The sequence below is a fragment of the Lolium perenne genome, chromosome 7, assembly GCF_019359855.2.
Source record: "Lolium perenne isolate Kyuss_39 chromosome 7, Kyuss_2.0, whole genome shotgun sequence".
Classification (NCBI taxonomy): domain Eukaryota; kingdom Viridiplantae; phylum Streptophyta; class Magnoliopsida; order Poales; family Poaceae; genus Lolium; species Lolium perenne.
In genome coordinates, this window is record NC_067250.2 from 119,039,919 (window position 1) to 119,063,901 (window position 23,983).

The 23,983-nt window shown below is 46.2% G+C and overlaps 3 protein-coding genes and 1 long non-coding RNA gene across 12 annotated transcripts; 1 reads left to right on the forward strand and 3 right to left on the reverse strand.

The window, feature by feature from the left end:
* Positions 1 to 5,111: 5,111 nt before the first annotated feature.
* On the forward strand, positions 5,112 to 8,464 carry LOC127323862 (uncharacterized). Of its 9 annotated transcripts, none has more exons than XR_007866009.2 (4): positions 5,112 to 5,520; positions 5,619 to 7,048; positions 7,875 to 7,942; positions 8,055 to 8,464. It is a non-coding gene; the product is annotated as an uncharacterized lncRNA (long non-coding RNA). The 9 variants fall into 9 exon arrangements; XR_011749316.1 differs by having other exon boundaries at positions 5,119 to 5,520; positions 5,619 to 6,709; positions 6,975 to 7,942; XR_011749315.1 differs by having other exon boundaries at positions 5,120 to 5,520; positions 5,619 to 6,373; positions 6,500 to 7,942.
* Positions 8,465 to 9,095: 631 nt separating this feature from the next.
* Positions 9,096 to 10,412, reverse strand: LOC127323861 (uncharacterized). The gene is made up of 2 exons (XM_051351972.2): positions 9,838 to 10,412; positions 9,096 to 9,707 (listed from the first exon to the last, which is right to left on the reverse strand). The coding sequence occupies exons 1-2, from the start codon at positions 10,395 to 10,397 to the stop codon at positions 9,311 to 9,313; spliced, it is 957 nt and encodes a 318-aa protein (XP_051207932.1). The 5' UTR covers positions 10,398 to 10,412; the 3' UTR covers positions 9,096 to 9,310.
* Positions 10,413 to 12,402: 1,990 nt separating this feature from the next.
* On the reverse strand, positions 12,403 to 14,942 carry LOC127323741 (RNA-binding protein CP33, chloroplastic). Its single transcript, XM_051351862.2, has 4 exons — positions 14,556 to 14,942; positions 13,286 to 13,384; positions 12,871 to 13,152; positions 12,403 to 12,538 (listed from the first exon to the last, which is right to left on the reverse strand). Exons 1-4 carry the CDS (start codon positions 14,886 to 14,888, stop codon positions 12,419 to 12,421), a joined length of 834 nt encoding a protein of 277 aa, XP_051207822.1. The 5' UTR covers positions 14,889 to 14,942; the 3' UTR covers positions 12,403 to 12,418.
* Positions 14,943 to 17,894: 2,952 nt separating this feature from the next.
* On the reverse strand, positions 17,895 to 20,535 carry LOC127323739 (uncharacterized). Its single transcript, XM_051351861.2, has 6 exons — positions 20,372 to 20,535; positions 20,196 to 20,249; positions 19,998 to 20,096; positions 19,843 to 19,913; positions 18,986 to 19,179; positions 17,895 to 18,271 (listed from the first exon to the last, which is right to left on the reverse strand). The coding sequence occupies exons 1-6, from the start codon at positions 20,428 to 20,430 to the stop codon at positions 18,194 to 18,196; spliced, it is 555 nt and encodes a 184-aa protein (XP_051207821.1). The 5' UTR covers positions 20,431 to 20,535; the 3' UTR covers positions 17,895 to 18,193.
* Positions 20,536 to 23,983: the final 3,448 nt, after the last annotated feature.

Sequence of the window (23,983 nt, forward strand, 5' to 3'; positions counted from 1 at the left end):
GAGAAAATTTCAACCAATTTGAGCACACGGTTTGTGAATTAAAAGCATTTTGAGTTCACAAATGCCTAAATGCTGTGAAACAGCTAGCTAGTCATCATGCGCGTTTTACCTTGACTCGTTCCGATCCATCCGATTGAGCTTCAGTGGTGGATGTGAGCGTCAAGTCACGGTGAGACTTGATAACGTGAAGTCACTGAAGCTACGTCCATTCTACTGTGTGTACTGTTGAGCTGACCAGGTCAGGTTCCAATCGATCTCCACTATCAGGATCGGATATCAGTTTTTTAAGGGAAAGAAGTTTTCAAATTGTTCACTTGTTCGCTAATAATGCTTTTTTTTTTCCTGATATCAATTTTTTTTTCAGTAGGAGGAGAAAGTCGTCACGCCGGCTGAACCTCGACGAATTGTTCACTTGTTCACTGTTTCGATAATTAATAAAACTCTCTTTACCCTCAAAAAAAAAAAATCCGGTATATATGTTTTCCTTGGAATCAGCCTCTCGGAGCTGCTGATAGAGGTAAGATGTCAGTGGATTTATAGAGATGCGTGTATACATGTATTTATAATGGATACGTCCGCCGCCATGTGGAAAGCAACAATGAATAAGCAAGATGTGAAGATTGAGTTGAAGAGGGAAGCTCAGCCGCCGCCATGAAAGCCACAAATGAAGCGATGCAACTTTCATTAGCCAAGATGACTCGAGAATCAAAGATTTTGATGGCGAACATGGCGACGATGGACCAATTGGCGAGGGCGTGGCACGAGATGTACCGCGAGCGCATCGGCAAGGAGGTGTTGACGGCGCAAGCTGCTGTGGCGTCCATGACAACATAGGCACCAGCGGCGTTCATGCCTCCGTCGACGCTCGTGGAGCCCGTGCCGGTGATGGAGGTGCCGCACGCGATCGCCGGCGAGGAGGAAGTCGCCGAGGTTCAGCCGCTGATGACGCCATTCATGTGATCATTTGGCTCGAAGCCCAAGTTTTTTTTTTTGGCAGCCGAACTATAAATGACTGCGATTTGGTGGCCGGATGTGGCCTAGACTTCATATCCGACAACCTAAATTCGAATTTCTATGCATGTTTCTGAATTTTTATTCAAAAAAATCTATTGGGGCCGCCGATTTCGGGGTGGCCGATGTGGAAGCTCATTCCCCAAACAGAGAATGGTGTTCTGGTGCCCCCAATAAAACTATAATGGCGCACCTACTGGCGCCTATTTAAGGGCGCCGGTAAAAATGCTCTTATGGATACAACCTGGCTCGGTTACCAAGGTGCTGGAGAGATCAAAGGGAGCACGTGCACCTAATATTGCTAGCTCCCTACAATGGCACGGCCTCATCCTCAAGCTCCTGTTAAAATGGACCGTAGAGAAGAGCTCTGGTAAATGCAGAGTTCTTGATTTTATCGAAACTTAAGCCAAGCAAAGTTAAGTAAGTCTATCAACAAATCTGTTATTCTGCAAATATCATATGCAAATATGTTTCATGTTATATCAAATTATATTGATTTTGTATTTTACATATTAATATTTTTTATAAAAACTTAATCAATTTGTATATAGTTTGATTTTAAAAATAATATAATTCTTATTTATTGGAATGGAGATGGTATACTATGTGAGCCTTGTCGGATGGCACTGCTTAAAAGCTGTGCATGAAAAGAGGTCGCGTACGACAGTGTACAGCCAAATTTCTTAGAGCATCTCCACTCGTCCCCCCGAACAGGCCCCCGGCGAGCGTTTTTTCCATCCGGACGGCGTAATTCGGCCCAGTCGCGTCCCCGGTTCCTCGTTTTCGTCCGGATTTGGGCCTAAATTCATCCGGCGATCCCACGACATCCCCGGCCCCCCGGGGAGCTCTCGGGGACTCCGGACGAAACGAAAGCGCGCGAAACGGCGAGGAAACTTCCCGCGCGTCTGGTGGCCCCAACTTGTCGGCGAGAGAAACCGATCGTCGTCCTCATCGCATCGTCTTCCGCGCGCTGTAAAGGCCTGCCGCCGGTCTGCATTCGCCGGCCACGCGGCGAGTTAATGTCGTCGTCGAAGGCCGCGCAGCCGAAGGCCAACGACGACGGCTCCGACGACGACGGCGGCGACTACACGGTGTTCTACCGCCATTTCGGCATGTAGAGCACCGTGTTTTAAAATTAGCGTTTGAATTCCCCTAGCCGAATTCGAAATATAGTCGAATTCGGCCTCTATGTATGAACTCCTCCCGTAATGTAATAAATATCATTAAATTTAGTCTATATTCACCCGTTTTTAGCCGTAGTTTGTCAAGTTTCCGTTTTTTAAATTCGCATCGTCGACTTCGCCTGGGCACGCGGCTGGGAAACTACTACTCCCCACGCCAAATCTTCCTCCAATCCGGACGAAAATTTCGCCGGATTTGGGCGTGGGGAGCGCCAACGAGTGGGGATGCTCTTATTAAGCAGGCCGTGCTGGCCTGCTGCCAGGCCCTGGTCGGATGAAACAACAAACTGAAAGTATTGGGCTGGATGTGAGAAAGAACCAAAACGGTGTGCAACTCCATTGTCACCCTTTTTCTTTCTTTGTTATCCCAATCCTAAACTTGGGCCTCTCTTCCTTGATTGCTTATACAAGGTATAAGTTGAGCACAGTGGCGAACCTTGGATCTAAATGGAGGGTGGGCTCAAAGAACTAAAACATTCACATATTTAGTTTCAGTGCATTCATATGCATGGAGATTGTGCTACACTAGGGTGAGGATCTATCGGGAACACTCACGCATGCAAGTCACTGGTTGGCAAAGCATGCATTACATGCGTATAGCTTCAGATTATCACTTCTTTGCTTCCCTGACTACATGAACTTCAAGTTTTCACCATTGGCCTAGGCACACATATTTGATGAACTTTTGGTGAAATTGCATGGTAGACTCGAGCCTATCGAAACATATAGCTGGTAAATTTTGCCCTAGTCAAGCACAACCAAGTAGTGATATACCTGGATTTGGTGGACACACGTAGGCTTGCCCGAGTTTTTTTATGCTCGAAAAAATACTATGTCAAAGTTTCAAAAAAATTAAAATAATTCACGCATGTGCATTTTACCATGATACCGTGCAAATTTTCAAGGTAAAAATACGACCTTATGTGGCCTACACCAAAAAAGAGAAATGATTTTTTATTTCTTTGAATAGTAAAAATCCAATCATTATAGTGCTACTTGGATATTTTGTTGCTTCAGTGTAGGTGCTATACAATATTTTTTCTTGAAAATTTGCGCAAGTAAGTATCAACAGAATATGTGCATACAAAAAATTGTTTCAGTTTTTTTAACTTTGAAATAGCTTTTTATTTTTATTTTTTAAAATCAGGTCCACTTAGACCCAGGTCCCTCTAGCTATTTTCGCACAGAACTCTCTCTTTCTTAACGAAACGAGGCAAACCTTAATTTTACCTTGTTTCTATTAAAAAAGGATGTAAAATAGTGGTGTAATGTAATTTACCTTATCTCACATACCAATCAATCTCATGTACAGCTCCCTCTGTTCCATATTACTCTGCATATAAGGTTTGGTCAAAATCAAGTTTTATCATGTTTGAACAAGTATATATATGATAAAATACCAACATATATGATATCAAATGTATGTAATATGAAAGTATAATTTATTTTGATTCTAAAAATATTGATTTAATACTATATATAGTTTTTTTCTATATAAGTATACAAACTTTGCAGCATTTGACTTTAAGCTTACATGTCGAGTGATATGAAACAAATGGAGTATGACTTGCAAACCTTCTTGTTAATCAATACAAAATGGTGCTACCAAAATAAAAAGGAATAGTACAAATTTAGCAAATATAAACATAGGAAAAATAAGTGCGCAAAAAAATTGAAGGCTCTTACTAGGGCACGAGGAAAACTAAGTACAATTACTTTGGTCCTTAAACCATCGTTTATTTTTTCCATTAGTGTTCATAATTTTTTTTGATTTCCTTCAAGTTTATGTTTTTTAGGATACTTTAGATCTTTCTCCATTTTCCTAATTTAATATTTTTTTTTTACTTCTATCAGCTTTCAAATTCTGCTTGGCATACTTGGTTAATTTTTGTCGGAGATCAGATGCGTGCATAAAAGCTTCAAATACGTTTTCACTATTAAAGGGAGTTTGCGGTATTCGGTGTCGCGTTTGTAAAATGCCAGTGGGCTCCTTATTGTTTATACAAAGAAAAAACCACTAGATAATGTTAGTTTTAGTTTCCGGTTCGCATGTCATGTGTAAGAAAAGGGTAGTCATCAGGGGCGGAGCTACGTTGGGGCCGATCTAGGCCGTGGCCCGCCCATGATTTGGACAATCCTATATTAATTTTGATAGGTCGGCCCAAGAAAGGTTTTTTTTATAGAAATATAAGGGTTTTTTGTGCATCCTTGCCTGCCCAGAATTCTTGTTGCAGCTCTGCCACTGGTAGTCATATGCATGCTAATTAAAGTTGGTTTAGTTTCCTAGTAGTACTACAATACTCTTAGGCATATAAAATGGAAATTCACATCCAAGCTAAACAGTATCAGTTTTAGTTTCCTATCAATGTCTTCTGCTTTTTTTGAGATTTATCTGAATTCGGATGTATTTAGATGGAAATAACATCTAGGTACATCTAAATTTTGACAAATCTCAAACAAACTTCTATACAACTACCGGAGTAATGTGACAGTCATCGCTCATGGATGGTTGTGCTAGGCGCAGATAAGCTGTTGTTAGTAGTTTTTGTTCAGTTTGTTGGGCGAGGTGTTGCGTGCTGCTGCTGGAAGTGTTGCAACGTTTGTACGCTGGTTTCATTATGAATAAATCGGGAGCATGAGTTCCTTATCCAAAAATAAAATACGACCTCTGATTCATAGTACTTGTGTAGATATATACAACTCAACGACAAGTATTATGGATCGGATGTACTGTAGCAACATATTATTAATAACTATATTAAAGCTGACCCCTTTTGCTAAAATTTCAGCCATTTAGGTACTGTAGATGGTAGCTTTTCATCCAATCATAACTTGACACGGTAGAGATTTTCACTATAGATAGACTCAGTAGGATACACGGTTACTTCATCGTGCTTTTCTGGTGCCTTCTCGTGTGTTCCAGTTCGGTTAAAATAAGCGGCGCCTGCTGTCCCACCGCCATACGAGGAGCTCCACAAGTCACAAAAAGAAGGCTACACACGAGTCTCTTTCCCCATTCTCTCAACTTCCAGGTCCAATTCCGCAACGCAATCCACTGCCGTGGCCGTCGATCTCTACGCCCTGGCCGGTCCTCCTCCTCCTTATTCCCTATCTCCATGGCCGCCCTTGGGAGTCACCTACTGGTGCGCCCCACCTCCGTGCACCTGCCATGGCCAGGCCGCCGCCGGACCTGATGCGGTTGATGTCCGCCGCCGGTCCTGCTCGACAACCGGAAGGTTTGGTCCTTCTCGCCTTAGGTACAGAGAAATCTGCGGTTGCCCTCCACGGTGGCGTGGGCGACCATGCACTACGCGTCCTCGGCACCCAGGTACCCGCCCCTTATGCTCCTCTTTGTCCCGTTCATCTTCTCCCTCTGGCTTCTTTACTGTTTTCGCTTACTGTGGTTCCGTTCATCTTCTTCTTCAGCACAATATAGGGTATAGTTTGCGTGTCTGAAACATATGATGTACCGCAGAGGAGGCGGTGCATCGGCAGGTTCAAGTGGGTCACGCTCTGGATTGGCGGTGGCATGAGCTCTGACGCTGCGTGAATCATAGACTCGGCAAGCAGCAGCTGGCTTTGGCGAGGAGGGAGAAAGCAGGTCAATGCCCACGGCTGAGCCTTTTTCCCCTTCCCTGGTTCGTTCCTATTCTTGAGCTTGGCTGTGTATTCGAGGTTTAGTGCCTATTTCTGGATTGGTGGTTTAAATGAGCCCTGTAGATTGTTTGGGGATTGATTTTAAGGTGAGCCAATTTGTTAACAATGAAGAGTACGTTCATGTAGACCTGTACTGTTGTTTTTCTTTTTAGTATAGTGAGAGGTATTTATGTCGATTCAGTTGGACTGTTTGTACTTCTTCATTACAGATCCCTGGTAGTGTCCCTTGCAGATTTTGTAATTGACCTTTTCTGATTAGCAGATTATTTTTCACCATCTATGTAGTCCTTTTACATGAAGAATTCATTATTTTGGAGCTTGAGAGATGAACAAGAATTTTAGAGGCAACAATACTGAATATATCTATTGTAGGCCCGTTGAGTGATCAACCTGGCCTCTTTCTTTACAGCAGGTTTCTGTTGCCATTGTTTTCATTGAGGTTTGCAGTCCACCAATCTATTTACCGGGCACAGATGAATCTATTCTGAAGTGTGGAGAGATATCACACTCTTCTTCCTTTTCTGGTACATGGGTGCTTCCGATTGAAGTGCTCATTTGTTTCTTTGAGTATCCATCAGTTATTTGGACCTTCTGTGATCTCTGTGTTTACAACTTGATTTCAGTTTACAGAGATTTATTTATGTTTGTAGGCTACTCATATTGATGATTGATGCTGTGGCCGGTTGGTATTCTTCCAGTCGTCATCGGGTCACCTCTCCTTCTGGTTTGCGTGCTCTGCCTCGACGTTTGAAGACTTATATCCAGATCAGATACTCTTCTGGCTATCGGTGCATGCGATGTTGTACAACTGCTCCATTAAACGCACACCTCAGCATGCCATTAAAACAGTATACATAAAGGTACCCCACAGAATCACACACATCAAGTTTGTGTTTTCATTGGCAATTTCAAACCATGTTGTCCTCAAACATTTTTGCGGTCTCCAATCAAAGAACAAGAAATATTCATATGTAGCAGGTCATTATTCCCCTTAATAGCCAACTTAACAGGGATTAATGAAAATTTTGTTTACCCGTCTGGGTTATATTTGCGATCAGCCTACTTCAATACCATGTCAAAAGCCTAACTTTTGTTGCGCTGATGTCTTTTTACATATGAACATAGATCTGTCATGAAATGTTTGAGTTGGGTTCAAACTTCTTTCTGAATGTCTGATCATAAATCGGCCACATCACCAGGTAGGATGGCATCTCCACTCATTTCAGTTTTCATCATTTGGTCTATCACCAGTGAGACTATCAAATCTTCAATATTAAAGCTTATTCCAGGACTTTGGTTGGTAGTTCTGTAGTTGATCAAGTAGTTTCATCCAGTAGCCTGACTTGGTGTTCTTATTTTTGCAGAAAATGCATGTTGTCAATTAGATTGCAGATTAGAAAGAGCCACTCTCCTTTAGGCCAGCGGTGGTTGCACAAAAAATTCTCTAGGAAACCAAGCAAACTTCCATTATTCCCAACTTTGTTTTGTTCTTTCTGACCTATAACTGAACTAGAGTACTTGATTCTGATCAGTGGGTAGTGTAATTTTTTTTCAACTATTAAATATCTTTAGAAGATGGCCTGCTCCTGTTTTGGAGAGTGTAATGCTCGGTTTGTCTGCTTCTCTGTCTTACTTAGCAGTTAGCAGTGCAGTCACTAAGTAGTCAGTCACTTATGCAATCACCACCGGAAATATCTTGCCTTTTCTTTTTCCCAATTTTGTTTTGTTCTTTCTGACCTATAACTGAACTAGATGACTTGATTCTGATCAACGGGTAGTGTAATTTTTTTCAAGTATTAAGTCCCTTTAGAAGAAGACCTACTCCTGTTTTTGAGAGTGTAATGCTCGGTTTGTCTGCTTCTCTGTCTCTTACTTAGCAGTGCAATCACTTATTAGTCAGTCACTTATGCAACCACCACCGGAAATATTTCCTCTTCATTATCAAGATCATGACTTATAGTGTGATTCTTCTGTAGTGCCGGTGAACTAAGCGGGTTTGATGAACACATGTTGGTGTTGTTGCAGGTTAAGCGTTTTAGTGTCAGATGAAGGAATTGGATAGCTCCTACATGTTCGTTGTTTCTTAAGTGCAGGTATTTCAGTCTCCAGAATTTGGCAGATATTCGTATCCTGATAGTGATCTTGCTGAATATTCAAACAGATAAAGATTGCAAATTACTTCGGCTGATTTTTTATTCTCGACAGTGATGGATATATACTATATACATGTGAAGGTAACTCAAAGGATCACACGTGAACTTCATAATTTCGTTGGCAGCTTCAAGAAAAGCAACCTACATCTCAACTGGGACCTTCCGATCTTCAATATAGACTTCCAAGTGTTCTGTTGTTTTGATCAGCTCAGCGGACATCTAACGACATTTTGGTTCCATGACTCCATGAGGCCTCCTACTCTTTGCATGTTTTATGCAAAGTGCAACGAGTTTAGGCTGCACAAGATGTACATACAGATGTGGTCATATTCTCAAAAGTTCAAGCATAGGATTTCTTAGCTCTTCTGATAGAAGGGTTGATTGACAGAAAACTAAGCCTCACTTTCTGTATAAAATGTACTGGTTCTTTCTTTTTGCAATATAGAACAGTAGCTAACCAAACCATTGTCCATTGCAAGAAGCATATATGCCTCTCGGTTTTTGTTGTAAAATAGTTAAGCTGGCAGACTATTCGTTACATCAAACTACCAAAGGTAGGCACAACGCTGTCAGATTAGGCGACCACAACAGTTCACAGACAACACAGCTGTGCTCTGGACCATTATTGCGTTGCAACACCAACAAAGGGAACACTCTATCTCAGCTCATAATTCTTGCTTAATTAAACGATGATGCTACAGACCTCTTACAGCAATTGATACCTCTTCACGGGCGCGGCGTGACGCCGCGCCAAAACTTCCTAGTAAGTTTACAAACTGAACAAGATCCGAAGTCATTCCAGTTATCCACACCAGCTTTATTTTAATTTTTGAGCTGCGTTATCCACACCAGCTTAGTTGTGCTGACCTAGTACAACTCACTGTCATGAATGAATCTCCTGATAACGTGCAGGGACGGACACCGAAACTTGAGGTCCAATCTCCCGATCCTCAACGCTTCCCTCTCTCCCATTTGTCATACTACCCCTGTTCACAATTAGCTAAATATTTTGTGTGAACAGATGTACTTCTTCGGTTCCGTCAAAATTGTCTCAACCAAAATTTAACAAAGCTGACACACTTTGGGACGGAGGGAGGTAAAACACACGCCGACACGCGAGGTTCCAATGCAATGCAATGTAAGCAAGCGTGGAGCAGCAGGTGTTAACATTTTCACACGCACTGTAAGCTCAGTGCTGGAACGAGCACACGGCGGATCGTCCTTGGTGTCCGGTGGAAAGATTAGGCATTCCGACGAGCAACTTACTTACAAAAATCTAATCAGAGCACAGTTAATTATGTATCAACTTCAGAGCAGGAGGTTGCCGAGCGCGAGGCCGACGCCGGCGATGCCGACGCAGACCGCGAGCGCCACCCACCACGCGGCGGCCACCCCCACCGCGCCGCCGTCCTCGCCCTCGCCCGGCTCCGCGCCGCCGGGTGCGGCCCCTCGTCCCGCCCTGAGCACGGAGTTCTCGGCCTCGAGCATCATGACCCAGCGGCGGTGCGCGGAGAGCGCCGCCGAGTCGCGCAGGAGCAGCGCGGCCAGGCCGCCGTTGCTGGCGCCCGCCGCGGCCAGCTTCTCCTCCGCCTCGCGCGCCCGCGACTGCGACAGCCGCAGCGCCCGCAGCAGGCTGTCGTTGCCGCCCCCGCCGCCGCCGTCGCTGCCCTTGTGGTGGTTGTCCGCGCCCGCCGCGCTCTCCAGCCTGTCGTCGCCATACCGAAGAAGAGAAGGCACGGCGTGCGTGTCAGCAATGCGTTACCGCGAGTTCGCCGCGGCGGACGCGTGAGAGGGGTTGGGAAACTGAAGGGAAACGCGGGGGTGGGCGTTATTACCTCTGCAGGGTGGGCAAGGGGCCGAAGAGCTTTGCCGGAGGCGGCAGGTCGCAGTTCTGGAGCAGATCGGCGGACAGCGGCCGCCCCCGCCGCCGCTTCTGGTGGTGGTCGGCGGCGCCTGCCCCCGGCGCGGCCATCAGCAGCATCCCCCGCCCGTACGCGTGCTGCCGCTCCAGACCGCCGCCGGCCGCGCCTCTCGTCGTCGATCCTCCCGCCGCGCGCTGCTGGCCGCGCGCAACTCCCCCAACTGAAGGGCGGGTGTTTGGTGGGGCGCGGGGGGTTGGTGCGGGGACTGGTTGCTTGAAGGCTTGAGCCAACCGTGGGCGGGCGCAAAGAATCGGGAAGGCTTCCGCGGGGAAGAAACCGCCGCGCGTTGGTTGCCGCCGCGCCCGCGCGGAGGAACGGACGAGGTCGTGGTGGCGTGTCACTGCGCGCGCTCTGCCCAAGTGAGCGTTCGTCACGCTGTCCAAAAAGACGATGCAGCGCAGCCACTGGCGTCGGTTCCCGAATCCCGATGTTCTTCTTCTTCTGCATCTTTGCGTCCCCGTCCAGCCAAGCATCGTGCTTTCCAAGGATGGACACGGCGTTTTCTTCCAACATAAACTATCTTTTCCTCCTTTTTCTTTTGAGGAACATAAACTATCTGACGAGTGCGCGACGCACAGCTGAGTACGGGAACCACGGCGCCAACTTGCTACTGACAACACCACTCTACTCTATCCCTAATTCTCTATCAACAAAAGGGGTTGCTATTGACAAACGACAAGTGCGCGCGCGCGACGGAGGAATCCCTACTCCCCGGGACAGTAAACAAGCGATTAGCCGGGTGACTTTGCTCGAGACGTATCCGTCCCGTGCACGCTTCAGCACGCGTTTAGTAGGCTACCATTTCTTTCCGTCTGTCACGCGTTTCGTCGCTCGACGTTGGGTGCCGCGAGACGTGACTGGAGAGCGCGATGCGTGTCTAGCAGCAGATATGCTTCGAGCAAACGAAAGGGTTCTGGTTAAACAGAGGGTGCATCGATCCATCTATCATTAGATTGTGTGTCGGGTTAACAAGAGTAGCTGCATCCAGTGTCCGCATCACAATTACGATGGACACAGTTGCAGATTCCTAAGAACAATTATTTCTGATTTGCCAACTAGAGCAGACGGATGTGGATGGAAGACCGCACAGTTTTATTAGTCTTAAAACAAAGAAGCGGATGCGAGTGATCTTTCTCAAAAAAAAAAAAAAAAACGAGAATAATAATAGTAGCATATTAGTAGTACATACACTGTTCCCGGATAAATTTTATCTAGGCTCACAAGTCAACAGGCATGTTCAGGCTGCACCAGCTACCTTATCATCGGCCTCCTGACGCAATTCGGAAGTGCACATGTCATTAACTTAGCGGGTGAGGCGATGATTGAAAATTACCAAGAAGTGCTCAATTTTACCCATCAATAAAACACCCAGAATCTGTTACAGCCTTACATACAGGTCTAAATATATTTCAATGCACAAGCCCAATGAATATAGTCAAATCCGTCAGCAGGTTGCGCTCAAAATCATTAATACTCCTTAATTATATTCTACAATTAATTAACTCAGATGTCGAAACTTCACAGACTCTCCGTACTCCTAGCATCAAACTAACCTCCAAATGTCATCCAGATCAAGTACCGGAGAACTTACAAAAACGCAAGTATATCAAGACTCTGAGAGCTGCTGAACGAATGAAAGATCGACCAGGAGCTTGCCAACCCTGTGAAGGAAGAAATGTCAATACGAGGATGATGCATAAACAATCATGATCAAGATAATGCTTCCGTAACCACTTGCATCACGGGATGATATAAACAATCATAAAAACTGTAGCTGCATGAGTACCTAGTACCTCTAATCTAATAGTCAAAATGATGCAAGCATTCGCTAAGGTGCAAAGCTCAACAAGTCAGAAGGAGCTGTATATACAAAATATGAAACAAAGGCCGTTTCCTTGCGGTACGAAAAAATGTGCTTGGCAACTAGAGCAGTAACATAAGATATATTGCTCACGGATCCTTTGATTCATACGATAGGAAAAGTATAGGAATAGGAAAAGCATAGGATTAGGATGTCATGCCTAGTTCAATCCTATGGGAAGAGGAGTTCTCTTTGATTGTACCAAAGGAATTTTTCATGAGGTATGACCTAATGTTTTTTTCCCATATGATTTGCACTACAATATTCCTATAGGATTAGTTTCTATGGGATATGTTCCTATGAATCAAACAACTAGCATAGGAAAAATTCCCATAGGATCAAAATCCTACACTATTCCTATGCAAATCCTATGAATTAAAGGAGAACTAGTATTGTAGAAGTTGTACTGTTTCAAATTAAAATGAACAGACATGTTATTCGTACCGGCAAATAGAAGAAATGATGTCATCTAATTTCTCACAAGATATATACAGTTTCCTCTGGTAATGGAATGTACACAAAAAAAATTAATATGATCAAGGATTGAGATAAGAGTATTACTGAAAAATAGCATCATGGTCCAGCACATGAACTCATTAAACTTCTTTCTGTGGTTCTCAGAACAATCCATTCTTAGCTATCACTTTTCTCAGATGATTCTACCTCCAACTTCTCTTCCTCTGAAGCAGAAGATTTGCTCTTTTTGGCGGTGTCTTCTTTGAACATCACATTGATGGCTCGTCCCATCAGTTCCTACAGCAGGATCAAATAGGTCAGATTTTTAACACAAAAAATGGATGGCCATGTGCCCTCGTGGTGTTAGTGAAGTTGTTTGTTTACACCCACTAAGTTTTAATTCTCAAGATTGATAATGATGGAGTACAAACGTGCGTGAGCGTCAGTGGGGCAATGTGAGCCCCGCATCAAGTGCACAGATAGGGCGTTCAATATTTTTCCTAACGTGCGTACATAATATGCAGGTGTTTGCATGTGTTGTTTGTGAGCATGTGCATGCAATCAAATTTGAAAACAAAACAAAAAAACATCCTTTTAATGTTGTACACACAGCATTTCAGGGTATTTACCTGGCCATTAAAGGTAGCAATAGCAGCCTCTGCCTCCTCTTTCGAGGAAAAGGAAACAAATGCATAACCAGCAGATCGCCTGGGCGTGGTGGTATGGAAGATAACTTCAACTGATTGGACACCTGGAGTTGAGGCAAATAACTCCCGAAGATGACGGGATCTCACTCTCCACATTAAATTTCCCACAAATACAACATTTTTTTCCACGGGAGCTGACGGCACAATAGGTTGCTTCTTTTTAGGTTTTGCAAAGTCCACCTTAATTGTTCTGTCGTTTAAAGTCTACAAAACAAATTGGTACACCAGGAGATAAATCATGGTCAGTAGCTAGGTATTTCTAGGAAAAGAACAATCATGATGAGTTAAGCAGGTCATGTCTAGAGAGACATTCTTCCAGTAACAAGCTTGCACTTACAGACAAATTGAGATTGTTGAGTGCTGAGATAGCCTCCTCTTCGGAACCCATGGTTATAAATGCCAATCCTCTGTTCTTTTTGGAACTGTACATCGAAAGCTACAAAATCACCAACAAAAGCAATCAGTAACAAAGTTTCAGTTGTACTTTTTTTTCATTAATAATTAATCAAAAAATAAATCCCTTTGGAAATATATTGTATCCCAGACTCCTCTACATTTCCCAATGTGAAACATAGAATGATACTAAGTATGTATACCAGTTTGCATCAAGTTTATCCAGTGCTAAATATGAATCGTATCTGAATGCTAGACACATCCGCATAATTTGGTCAAGGAAAGAATTTACTAAAAATGGATGTCATGCAGGATGCAAAGTCTCGGCTATGATGCGGTATAGAATTAGAGATACGGCTTGAATCAGCGTTGGAAGAACTGGCATATCAAGAACATGCTTTGTGGTCATGCACCACACTAAAATCATGTAGAGCAAATCAAGCTTACTTGAAGATTCATTGTCTGTGGTTATACCAACTGTTAAGATTCAGTGTCTCCCCTCTTTAGATACTTTTTCTGTTCAATAATATAAGATGATTTGGCAAACTAAATTAGTATGCCAAAACGTCTTATATTAGGGGAGTACTATTTCAGATGTAATGGGGTTGGATATGAGAAATGCTAGGCCCCTATATTTGTGCCATGCATTTCCATTTCTACGGTCTAGCAATGGTAAACAGGGCTCGGTAACTTTAGACCACTACACTGTGTTTTTGTTCACATCATTCTCCCCAAGCAGGCTGGCAATGACAATATAGCAGAACCATACCAGCATTCTCCCCAAGCAGGCTGGCAATGACAATAGCAGAACCATACCGGCATTCTCCCAAAGCCATAAGGCCCTTTTGAAATGTTAGCCTCCTATGTGTGTGCTATATGTTTCATTTTATATGATACAGCAATGGTAAAAATGGATCAGTAACTTTACATCACTCTGTGTTTATGTTCAGTTCATTCTCCCCAAAGGCCAGAGCAGGTTGGTAATGGCAATATACACTCCCCAAAGCATGTTGGTAATGGCAATATACACTCCCCAAAGCATGTTGGTAATGGCAATACAGCTGAACCATACTGACATACGCTGCAAGTTAGTTACTACAGATTATTGCTACTAGATATGGTAATTCTCAGTTAGTATATACACTCATTATACTGCCAATTCGAGTGGTTTATATCCCCCTTCAAGCGGCTAAGGCAACGGAAACCAAGGTTACCTCGACGTCGACGACGGTGCCTTGCTTCTCGAAGAGAGCCCGCATGTCGTCGGGCGTGAAGTCCCACGGGATGTTCATCGCGATGAGCCGCGTCTTCGGCCCCGTCGGCTCCTCATCCTCCGCCTCCTCCTCTGTCTCCGCCGGCGCTGGGGCGACCGAGGCGCTGGAAGCACAGACAGCGAACGCCGCGCGGTGGCCGGAGGAGCGGGCGGCGGAGGAGAGAGAGAGGGAGACGTGGCCGTGGCGAGGAGGAGCGGAGTGCTCGGAGAGGCGGAGCGGCGGCTGGGACGCGGGCAGCGAGGGGAGGAGGAGGCGAACGAGGGGGAGAGCCATTGTTGGGAGGCAAGCAGAACAGAGAAGGCAACGGCGAAATATCCAAACCGTGGGCTGGGGTTTATCCGTGCCCAAAAATATCCCGAGGAAATGGCAAAACGCTCACGGCCGGTGTCTTGCCAAGTGGCCGTCCGGGATGTCAGCCTAGCAGGATTTTGAAGCAATTCTAAAATTCTTTGAGTTCCTACGCACATGAAATGAATTCCCTAAATCAGGGATTGATAGGTTCTCCTTGCGGACCGCGGCGGCGTTGCGACGTCATTCCACTTCTTGGAGGTGCCGTCTTGGGGAATGTAGAGGTGGGGTTTGAACTTTGGCGTCTGGGGTGGCCGTGGCGATTTGCTCTGTTCGGCGAAGTCTTCGCCTAGTGTTGACTAGCAGGTGCCTGGCATGTTGCTCTGCCGCCCTTGTGCCCCTGCTTGTTGGTGGTTCGACGTCCTCAAGCCTGGACGAAAGGGGCAAGGGTTCCCCTTTACGGCGGCAACGGCGATGGGTTGGCGAGCGAGAGTCCATGCCATGGTGGTCCAGTTCATCCATGGGGGTGGGCTTTGACCTCTTCTGCCGTTTCCTTTCGGTGTGTCTTCCTCTTATAACTTCGGTCTGGTGTGGTGGTTGTTCCCATGTTGTTGGTTTTCTCGGTGAAGCTCCCTGGCGTCTCCGGTGGTTGCTCCCTTGACAGTCTAACTCCCGTTGTTCCACCGTGTTCTTGGGGGAACTCCTTCGCCTCCTGACGGTTCGGTGCTCTTCGAACCAGTGCGAGGGACAAGGGGTCCCTTTACGGAGGTGGAGACGACAGCTGTTTTGGATCCTGTCTTGTCCGGTGGATGCAGATAACGACATGCTCCGGTGACCTCCTCAAGCTCGCCGTCTTCTAGGTGCTAGTCTCGACGCCTAGCTATGGTTTAGGTGTCTCAAGCTGTTTTCTTTGTTGATCTGTAATAGCCTTTTCCTTTAAGTTGTTTGTAAGCTCGTTTGTATCTGCTGTTGGTGGCTTTATTAATTTAAAGCTAGGCTAAGGCCTTAGAGCATCCCCACTCGTTTGGGCTCCCCACGCCCAAATCCGGCGAAATTTTCGTCCGGATTGGAGGAAGATTTGGCGTGGGGAGGCCCATTTTCCCAGCCGCGAGCCCAGGATGGATGCAACGTAATACGACGAATTCAGACAAAATAGGCGAATTCGTTCAAACATAAGCGGGCGAGTTCGTACATAAATAGGCCGAATTCGTACATATATTTGAATTCGGCGATTGGCAAACTAATACTAAAACTAAAAGCGGCCTCCTACATGCCGAAATGGCGGTAGAAGGTCGTGTAGTCGCCGCCGTCGTCGTCGTCGCTGGAGCCGGCGTCGTCCTGGGGCGGCGGCGCCTCGTACTGGCGGCTCGTGCCCTGGCCGGCGTCGCCGGCGCGTGGAGGCGACGGCCGGTAGATGTCGTTGTCGCTGCTCTCCTCGAGCTTGATCACCTCCCTGGGCGCGGCGTTCCGCGAGGACGACGGTGCGGCGGCGCGGCGGCGAGTTGTCGCGCGGCGGCGGCCGATCCATTATCCGCCGCCGCCGCTCCGCCTCTGGCGCTCCCTGGGCCGCGCTGGACCACTCAGCCGCGGCGTCGATGGGGAGGCTGTTGTCGGCGGGCACCAGGTCCTTCGGTGACACGGCGATCGCCTCCGCCACCGCGGCGTCCTCCGCGCGCTTCGCCTCCTCCTCGGCGAGCTGGTTGGCGGCGGCCGCGGCGGCTGATTCTTCGCCGTCTTCCTCTTCCGCCGCGTTGCGGCGAGGAGGGCTGGTCGCGGATGACGAGCGCGCCGCTGCTGCGCCCTCTGGTCGGCGGTGGAGACGCCGGCTCCTTCTTCACGGTGGCCGGAGACGGCCACTCCTTCTTGACGGTGGCCGGCGTCGACTCGCCGGACCTAGACGCCGATCTCGAGCCCGACGACGAAGAGGACGGCGCCATCCTCCTCGGTATCCAGGAACTACCGTGCCGGCGCGACACGGTAGCCGCCACCGGCGGCGGCATCCCTAGGACAGGGGAGTTCCCGTCCTCGATGTGCGCGAGCACATTCTCGAGGGTGCGGTTGGGCGCGCTCCACCATCGGCGGCGGCCGGCGGCGTTGTTCCTTGCTGAGGAGGAGGAGGGCCGTCGTAGCGGCGAGTTCGCGTTCGTACCTTCGTCGGAAGAACGCGATCCACGCTTCGTGGTTGTCGGGGAAGAAGCGCGGATCCGCGCGCTGCTCGTCACTGAGAGTGGCGCGCACCTCCTCGATCGCCGTTTCGAGTGCGCCGCCACCAGTTGGCGGCGGCGGGATCGGCACGCCGCCTGCGCTCAGCCTCCAGCCTCCCGGCGCGCGGAAGTCCGGCGGCGCAGGGTAGCCCGCCGCGTGCAGGAGTCGCCCCTCCCATTGGTGGAGAGAGCGGCGGCCGAAGCCGTTGTTGGCCGCACCATCGTTCGCCATTGCTGGTTCCTTCGAGTTCGGGGATGATTTGGGGGAAGACGAGCGAGGAGGTGAATGCGGGGCAGCCGGGGTAGTTCGGCGATAAATAGCGGTAGGCGCGCATGAAACCGAGGCGACGGCATTAACTCGCCGCGTGGAAGCTACGCGTCCGGCGAATGCTGACCGGCGGCGAGCTTTACAGCGCGCGGAAGACGATGCGATGAGGACGACGATCGGTGTCTCTCGCCGACAAGTTGGGGCCACCAGACGCGCGGGAACGTTTCGCGCGCTTTCGTTTCGTCCGGAGTCCCCGAGCGCGCCCCGGGGGGCCGGGGATGGCGTGGGCTCGCCGGATGGATGAAGGGCCAAATCCGGACGAAAACGAGGAACCGGGGGCGCGACTGGACCGAATTACGCCGTCCGGATGGAAAAAACGCTCGCCGGGGGCACGATGGAGATGCTCTTATGTTTAAAAAAATCAGGGATGGGCAGCTCAAGAGGTGTATTTTACTGAATCGGCGTGCCAACAATATATTTATTCCATTTCATTCTTTTTTCCAACTTTGGACAGCAGTCTACAAAGTTCTAAATCACAAATTATTTGAGCACAAGGTTCCACATTCCAAATGATCCCAATACCAACTTCTGCACTCCAATGTCCCCAATACTAGTGGTGCACATCACCTTTGAGCACCCAATACACACAATCACCATGCCTTACACCCTTACAATGATCTTGCTGTAATCCAGAACGACACACATATGTACAAACCCTTAACATGACAGCAAACTCATATAGTTATATACAAACGGGAACATTCCCGTCAACATGACCACTGATCATAGCTGGGCAACTGCGCTACCAAAGCGTGTTATTATTGGTTGAGTTCCTTTTCAAGCTCCTCGATAACAGGCTCTACTTCAGCATCAATCTTGTCACTGATGTTGTCGATCTGCAATAGCGAAATACGCATAATAATGAGTTAATAGCTTCATACTTGGCTATCTTTCACACTACTTCCGAGATAATATGAGTTTCCAATCGCTCAATGCTTTTCATGAGACGTGAAGGAACAGACAATGCAAAGGAGCACTAATGGTCTTCTACTAACTTCTCAACTCCGTCAGTTAACTTATATCCCGATGTTGAAGCGTAGTGAACAGTAGGTTACATATTAAACCTCTATTATAATTATCAAACCTATTTCTAGATGTCTCACAAACTACTTGGGACAATCACCAAACATAAAGTAAAAATTAATGCATTAGTTTAGTGAGCGGAATGGTCAATAGTTGCAAAACTTTGGCATGAGAATGCACTATGCTCTCCAAAAGAACTATGCATATATCTATTCTGAATACTCATGGTTCATATATCTTTCATGGAGATAAGTAACTCAAATCAGTAAATGCTTCAGTACTAGAGTTACAAAATTTCTTGTTAAGTGAGAGACTCTTGCAAAATTTATAGACCACAAGTTTGGTACAAAAAAATGTAGTGGAACTCACTTATCTTTACCATTACAATTTGATCATGCAGCACAGTAACGATGCTAATTAAACCATAGGTAAATGTTCCCAACAAATATTCACTATTATTTTAAAAAAATCCAGAATTATATCTAGTATCAAGCCATCGAGAAGAACACAAGAATATGGGAACAAACCTTCTTAGCAAGGGCTTCAACCTTCTCTGCATCCTTATCCACTATGTCAGCAATGTACTCGACCTCCTCTGCTGCTTTCCACAGAGACCCATCCTGAGGAAGTTGACCAGCCACATTAGCAGCTAGCTTTTCCGTTACCTCGGCTATATGCTCCACAACCTCTACAGCAGTCTCCACGTATCCCACGGCCTCCTCTGAGATAACAACAAGACTTAAACATTTAGATTATCCAGACATGTAGCACACTGATTAGTTTCTAACTACCTGGTAGCAACTTATATATGAATTTCACAAAAAAAAAATACTACCTGGTAGCAATTCATGAACTCCAGAACATTTGCTACTTCTCTTTTTGGCCTAAAGACTTATATTAAGAAACAGGAGACATGTTTACATAGTATTTACAGCCCACATCAGCAATAAAAGGCAGGACAGGTCCCAGACAGAAATTACTAAATCTAGACGCTTGGGCAATCTTAGCGAACTCATGAGTCAGACTATTGCACGCTTCTGCTAACAGACTAAATACTACACCCGGTGAGACGGCTTCTAAGTTCTGCGATATCTTAGAAGATATGAATGGATCTACAGCGAGAAGTAGAGCTGCTCACTCTGTTTATCAGCATAGTACTGTCAGACTCAAAGATGATTGGAATCCACACTTGTTAATCTAGACTCTTGGGAAATCTTAGCTAACACTTGCTACTTTCTAGCAACTCGTGAAATCTACTCCGATTACCCCTGACTTAATACGCGCACAAACTTCGCTTCCATTGCAGGCGAACAATGCATGAGTTTACAGGCGGTTTCAAGATAGATAATAGTCATTATCGAGATGCATATCAGCACATTTATACCTTCAACATTCCTGACTCTGTTGTAGAATGGTACCACCGTAAGAACCACACCTCCAAGGACCCAGCGCGCCCTATGAGAACCAAATAAACCTGGTCACAGTTCATACAAGAACAAGCATCTTATGTACACAACTAAACTCCCTGACTCGTCGTACCAGGTAGGAATCCCCGAAGAAGAGTGGAGGCCGCCGCGGACGGCAGCAGCAGCGGCCAAATCCGGCGGGACGATATCAGATTTCCCAAGGAAAACCCACCTGCCCAGAATCGCAACCATATGAACAAATCCACGCGCTAATTTGCTGAGAACAACCCGAGGTACAGCAATTACATGTGGGACAGGCAGAATCACTTACCCCGCGTCGATGTCGCCCAGGTCGCCACCATCCTCCGCAAGCTTAGTACCGCTTCTGTATCCAAAGCAAAGAAAATATCACAACAAAACCCTCAAATCGCAGCTATCCATCCCCTTCTTGGGGCTCGAATCTAGTTCGGGGAAACAAGGCGAGCCAAGATAGAAGATATCACTTGCCTTGAGCCTTCCTGGGCGTCCGGGACGGGATCGATCGGCTGCATGGTGAGGGTCGCCATGGATTGGATGGAGGCGAGACGAGTGGACTGCAAATTTGGGGAGGGGGGAAACTCGATCAGATTGAGACCGGTAGAGCACGGCTCCGCGGAAGAGTGTTCCGTACTCTGTAGTCTGTATTACTTGTGTGGACCGTACGCTAAGGTGCCGTGCTTGACTTATGTCTGATCTGGGCTGTTCAACCTTGATCCGACGGTTCGCGGCAACCAGCGTGCGCAACAGATGTTCGACGGAATGCCTAGCTCGGGACACTCCGGGTCTCGCAAAGTGCCGCCGCCATAGAGGAGCATCCAGCTGGCGGACCTAGGATTTTTTCATAGAGTATGTTACACCAAAAATTTAACGCCCATCAAAGATTTGACATAAATTTATCATAATTTTTTTGACAATGTATGTCAATAAATATGTTGAGCAATACAAAAGGGACACGTCTAGCGAGCGGCTGCATGCCCGTTAGTCATTCTGAGCGGTCATACCAAAATGAAAAGTGCTCACACAAAAGAAAAGATGTGTCCAGCTGTCAAAGAAATGGTAGGCTAGCTCATATCACTTTGTCGTTTAAAAAAACTGTAACTTTTAAACCGTGCGGCGAAATTACAATCCGTTTTCACTTTTAGAATCCGAACGACGAGAGCTTCGAAACTAGACCACATTTTCATATGTTTCGACATAATTTTTTAATAAGCAACTTTGATGCGCGACAAAGCAACTTTGTTTTGCAGGAAAACAATTTTGGTATGCGGCAAAGCAACTTTGGTGTGCAACGAAAACACTTGATTCACAACGATGGTAGGCTTAACAACAGCTGCAGCAACAACTCCTAATGTTACTCTGCAGGACACTAAAATTGCTCGGCCGAGTACCAAAGTTGCTCGCAGGACACTAAAAATTGCTCGGTCGGGCGCCAAAGTTGCTCTGCAGGGTTCAAAAACTCCGTCGCCGGGCACCAAAGTTGCTTTGCAGGGCACTTAAGTTGCTTCGTCACACATTGAAATTGCTCCCATGGACACCAAAATTGTTGTCCGGCACCAAAGTTGTGCCTTCGTGTATCAAAAAGTGTACATGTTCGTTGCACACCAAAGTTGCTTTATCGCACACCAAAGTTGTTTTGCTGCGCAATAAAGTTGCTCTGTCGCGCATCAAAGTTGCTTGTTAAAAAAATTCGTCGAAACATATGAAAATGTGGTCTAGTTTCGAAACTCTCGTCATGAGGATTTTAGTAGTGAAAACAAATTGTAATTTTGCTACACGGTTTAAAAGTTACAGTTTCTTTTAAAATAACACATGATATCAGCTAGCCTACCATTTTATTGACAGCTGGATGTAAATAGATGTCCCCTAGTGCGTATGCCCGTAACGCCCGTAACGTCCATCCAGCATGCGCTCGCTAGTAAGATTTCAGGATACAAAATTAGCTTTTTTATGTATGTTTTTCTATAGATAAAATTTATATGTTAACTCAAAAGTCACAAAAAGACCTTTTTAATGTATATAAGCTGACCAAAAGCCAAGATCGTCAACCAATTTGATAATTCATTGCCTTGTATGTGGAAGTAGCTAATTAGACTATATGTTGTGCATGATCCCCTAAAAAGAATTAGCTACTAGATGTGATCATTGTATGCATATAAGGGTACCTTCTAATTTGAGTGATCATAATCCATTAGCTCATGGTAGCAAGATCAACAGAGTGCTGAACAAGCTAGATTTCATGGCTTGTGTGACGGGCAGCGGCTGTAGAGGATCAACCTATAACGATATGGAGACATACGCTAGGTGTGTGGCCGGGTCTCGGTAAACGTCCAGGCTTCCACACCATAAACATGGACTGGATTTCCAGGCCTGGGCGCACACATGTGAATAGGGCCAGCAAATTAGATACGGGCTTTAGGTACACATAGGCTAATTATAATCGTGGAATTATCTCCGACCATTAGCGCATCTACAGTGTGTACATACCCTTTGGGTCCACCACTACAGCGTGGTGATCAGAGGCTCTGAAAACACGATAGTGCGTGATGGGTGGCCGTAAGTTCCTTGCTGGTGGAGATGCACCGTTTCCTTGTCCTACTGGATCATACATGAATCAGAGGTGATGCGTATTTCCCCCCTCGATTCATGCTTCACGCCTCGCTGATCGACTCATCCATACCACAATTCTTGAGGCGTGCCTGAAGTCTCGTGTAATGGTTGTATCTGCAATCACCAACAACGAGCAGGCAGAGAGCTCGTCTTCAAAATGATTTTCCTGAACTGGAAACATGGTTTAGGAAATGCTATTTGTGTCAACAAGATTCCATTAACTCTGCTTGGAGTAATAGTTTGCATATGCCTAACTGGCTATTGTGTTCAAGATTCAGAATAAGCTTCTTGGATCTTCCCTTAGCCGTTGTTGTGTACCCAAAGTACTTGTTGCTAAGTGTGCAAAATAAGTTTGACAGGGTTAATCTACTAAGAAGCTACACTAGGGAAGAGGAACTTTTTTAAAACAAGATAAAAGATTTGCTATTTTCATTGATTAAGGAGAATATTTTAGAGAGAACCAACCTGAGGTTGGGTGGTTAGGAGGGTGGTTGTACCCCCAGCCCACCAGAGTTCAAACCCCAGGTTTGACATCTGTGTGTCTCATAACGGCGGAATATTCATTCAGTGGGAGGCGACGTTCCCGTCGACAGCGAGGCGCCTGTGGTGACTTCGTCAATTTCAAGATCCAATCCGCCAGCTCAGTCTTTCGGAGGTGCTCATAGGGGTAGGGTGTGCGTGTGTGCGTTCATAGGGGTGAGTGTATGCGCGTGTATATGGGCGTCTACGTTTGTACTGTGTTTCTCAAAAAAAAAGGAGAATATTTTAGAGGTTTTACAAACCAAAAAAAAGCTTGACCCAAAAACAAGGCCTACCCTCGCGGCATCACATTACTCAAAGCCTTAGCCCCAGCAAGGCTTCACATCGCCACCTCTTCTTTGATATTGCTAACAATCATATTAGAAGAAGAAGCTTCATTCCAGAAGACGCGGGTGTTTCTTTCCTTCCAATTTTTTTAAGAGATTAACATTGCAAGCAAAGTCATTTCCTTCTTTGATTGCACATGCTTGTGAACTCCTTCTGTCCTCCACTCTTTGACGGATGCCAACCATTTATGTCAACATTATTTAACCCAAGCCAATTCTTAACTTTGGATCATTATTGGAATGGTAAAATGGCACTTGAAGAGAAGGTGAAATTCGCGTCCCCCAAACGACCGCAGACAAAAAAAAAGTCCCAGAGTCACGTCCCCCAAGGCCAGAGAGCATCATATTTAGCGTCGGATGAAAGCCATGCATACATGAAGCCCCCCTATAGTCCTCATTATCTTTTCCTCACCTATCCCATACTTTCCCGCGTATGCTTTTTCCCACATGGACTGGTTCCCTCTGCCACCATGCATGCATTTGGACGCTGTTTGAGCCATGCGACTACGCAAAGGTCTCTTTTTTGTCATAAAAAATTATTTTCTGTACACTCTTCAAAAGGCAACTCAAATCATTGTGTCTAAGGTTTTTTGAGGGACACGAATGG

What these genes read in the sequence shown, in the direction of transcription:
- LOC127323861 (XM_051351972.2), bottom strand. Translation starts at nt 10,397, where the DNA reads ATGCTTGGCTGGACGGGGACGCAAAGATGCAGAAGAAGAAGAACATCG. An exon ending in CCCTTGCCCACCCTGCAGAG is followed by an intron (nt 9,708 to 9,837) that starts GTAATAACGCCC and finishes TGGCGACGACAG; the next exon opens with GCTGGAGAGCGCGGCGGGCG.
- LOC127323741 (XM_051351862.2), bottom strand. Translation starts at nt 14,888, where the DNA reads ATGGCTCTCCCCCTCGTTCGCCTCCTCCTCCCCTCGCTGCCCGCGTCC. An exon ending in TCAACAATCTCAATTTGTCT is followed by an intron (nt 13,153 to 13,285) that starts GTAAGTGCAAGC and finishes TTTGTTTTGTAG; the next exon opens with ACTTTAAACGACAGAACAAT. An exon ending in TTGCTACCTTTAATGGCCAG is followed by an intron (nt 12,539 to 12,870) that starts GTAAATACCCTG and finishes ATCCTGCTGTAG; the next exon opens with GAACTGATGGGACGAGCCAT.
- LOC127323739 (XM_051351861.2), bottom strand. Translation starts at nt 20,430, where the DNA reads ATGGCGACCCTCACCATGCAGCCGATCGATCCCGTCCCGGACGCCCAG. An exon ending in GACGCCCAGGAAGGCTCAAG is followed by an intron (nt 20,250 to 20,371) that starts GCAAGTGATATC and finishes CTTTGGATACAG; the next exon opens with AAGCGGTACTAAGCTTGCGG. An exon ending in TTGAAGCCCTTGCTAAGAAG is followed by an intron (nt 18,272 to 18,985) that starts GTTTGTTCCCAT and finishes TCGCTATTGCAG; the next exon opens with ATCGACAACATCAGTGACAA.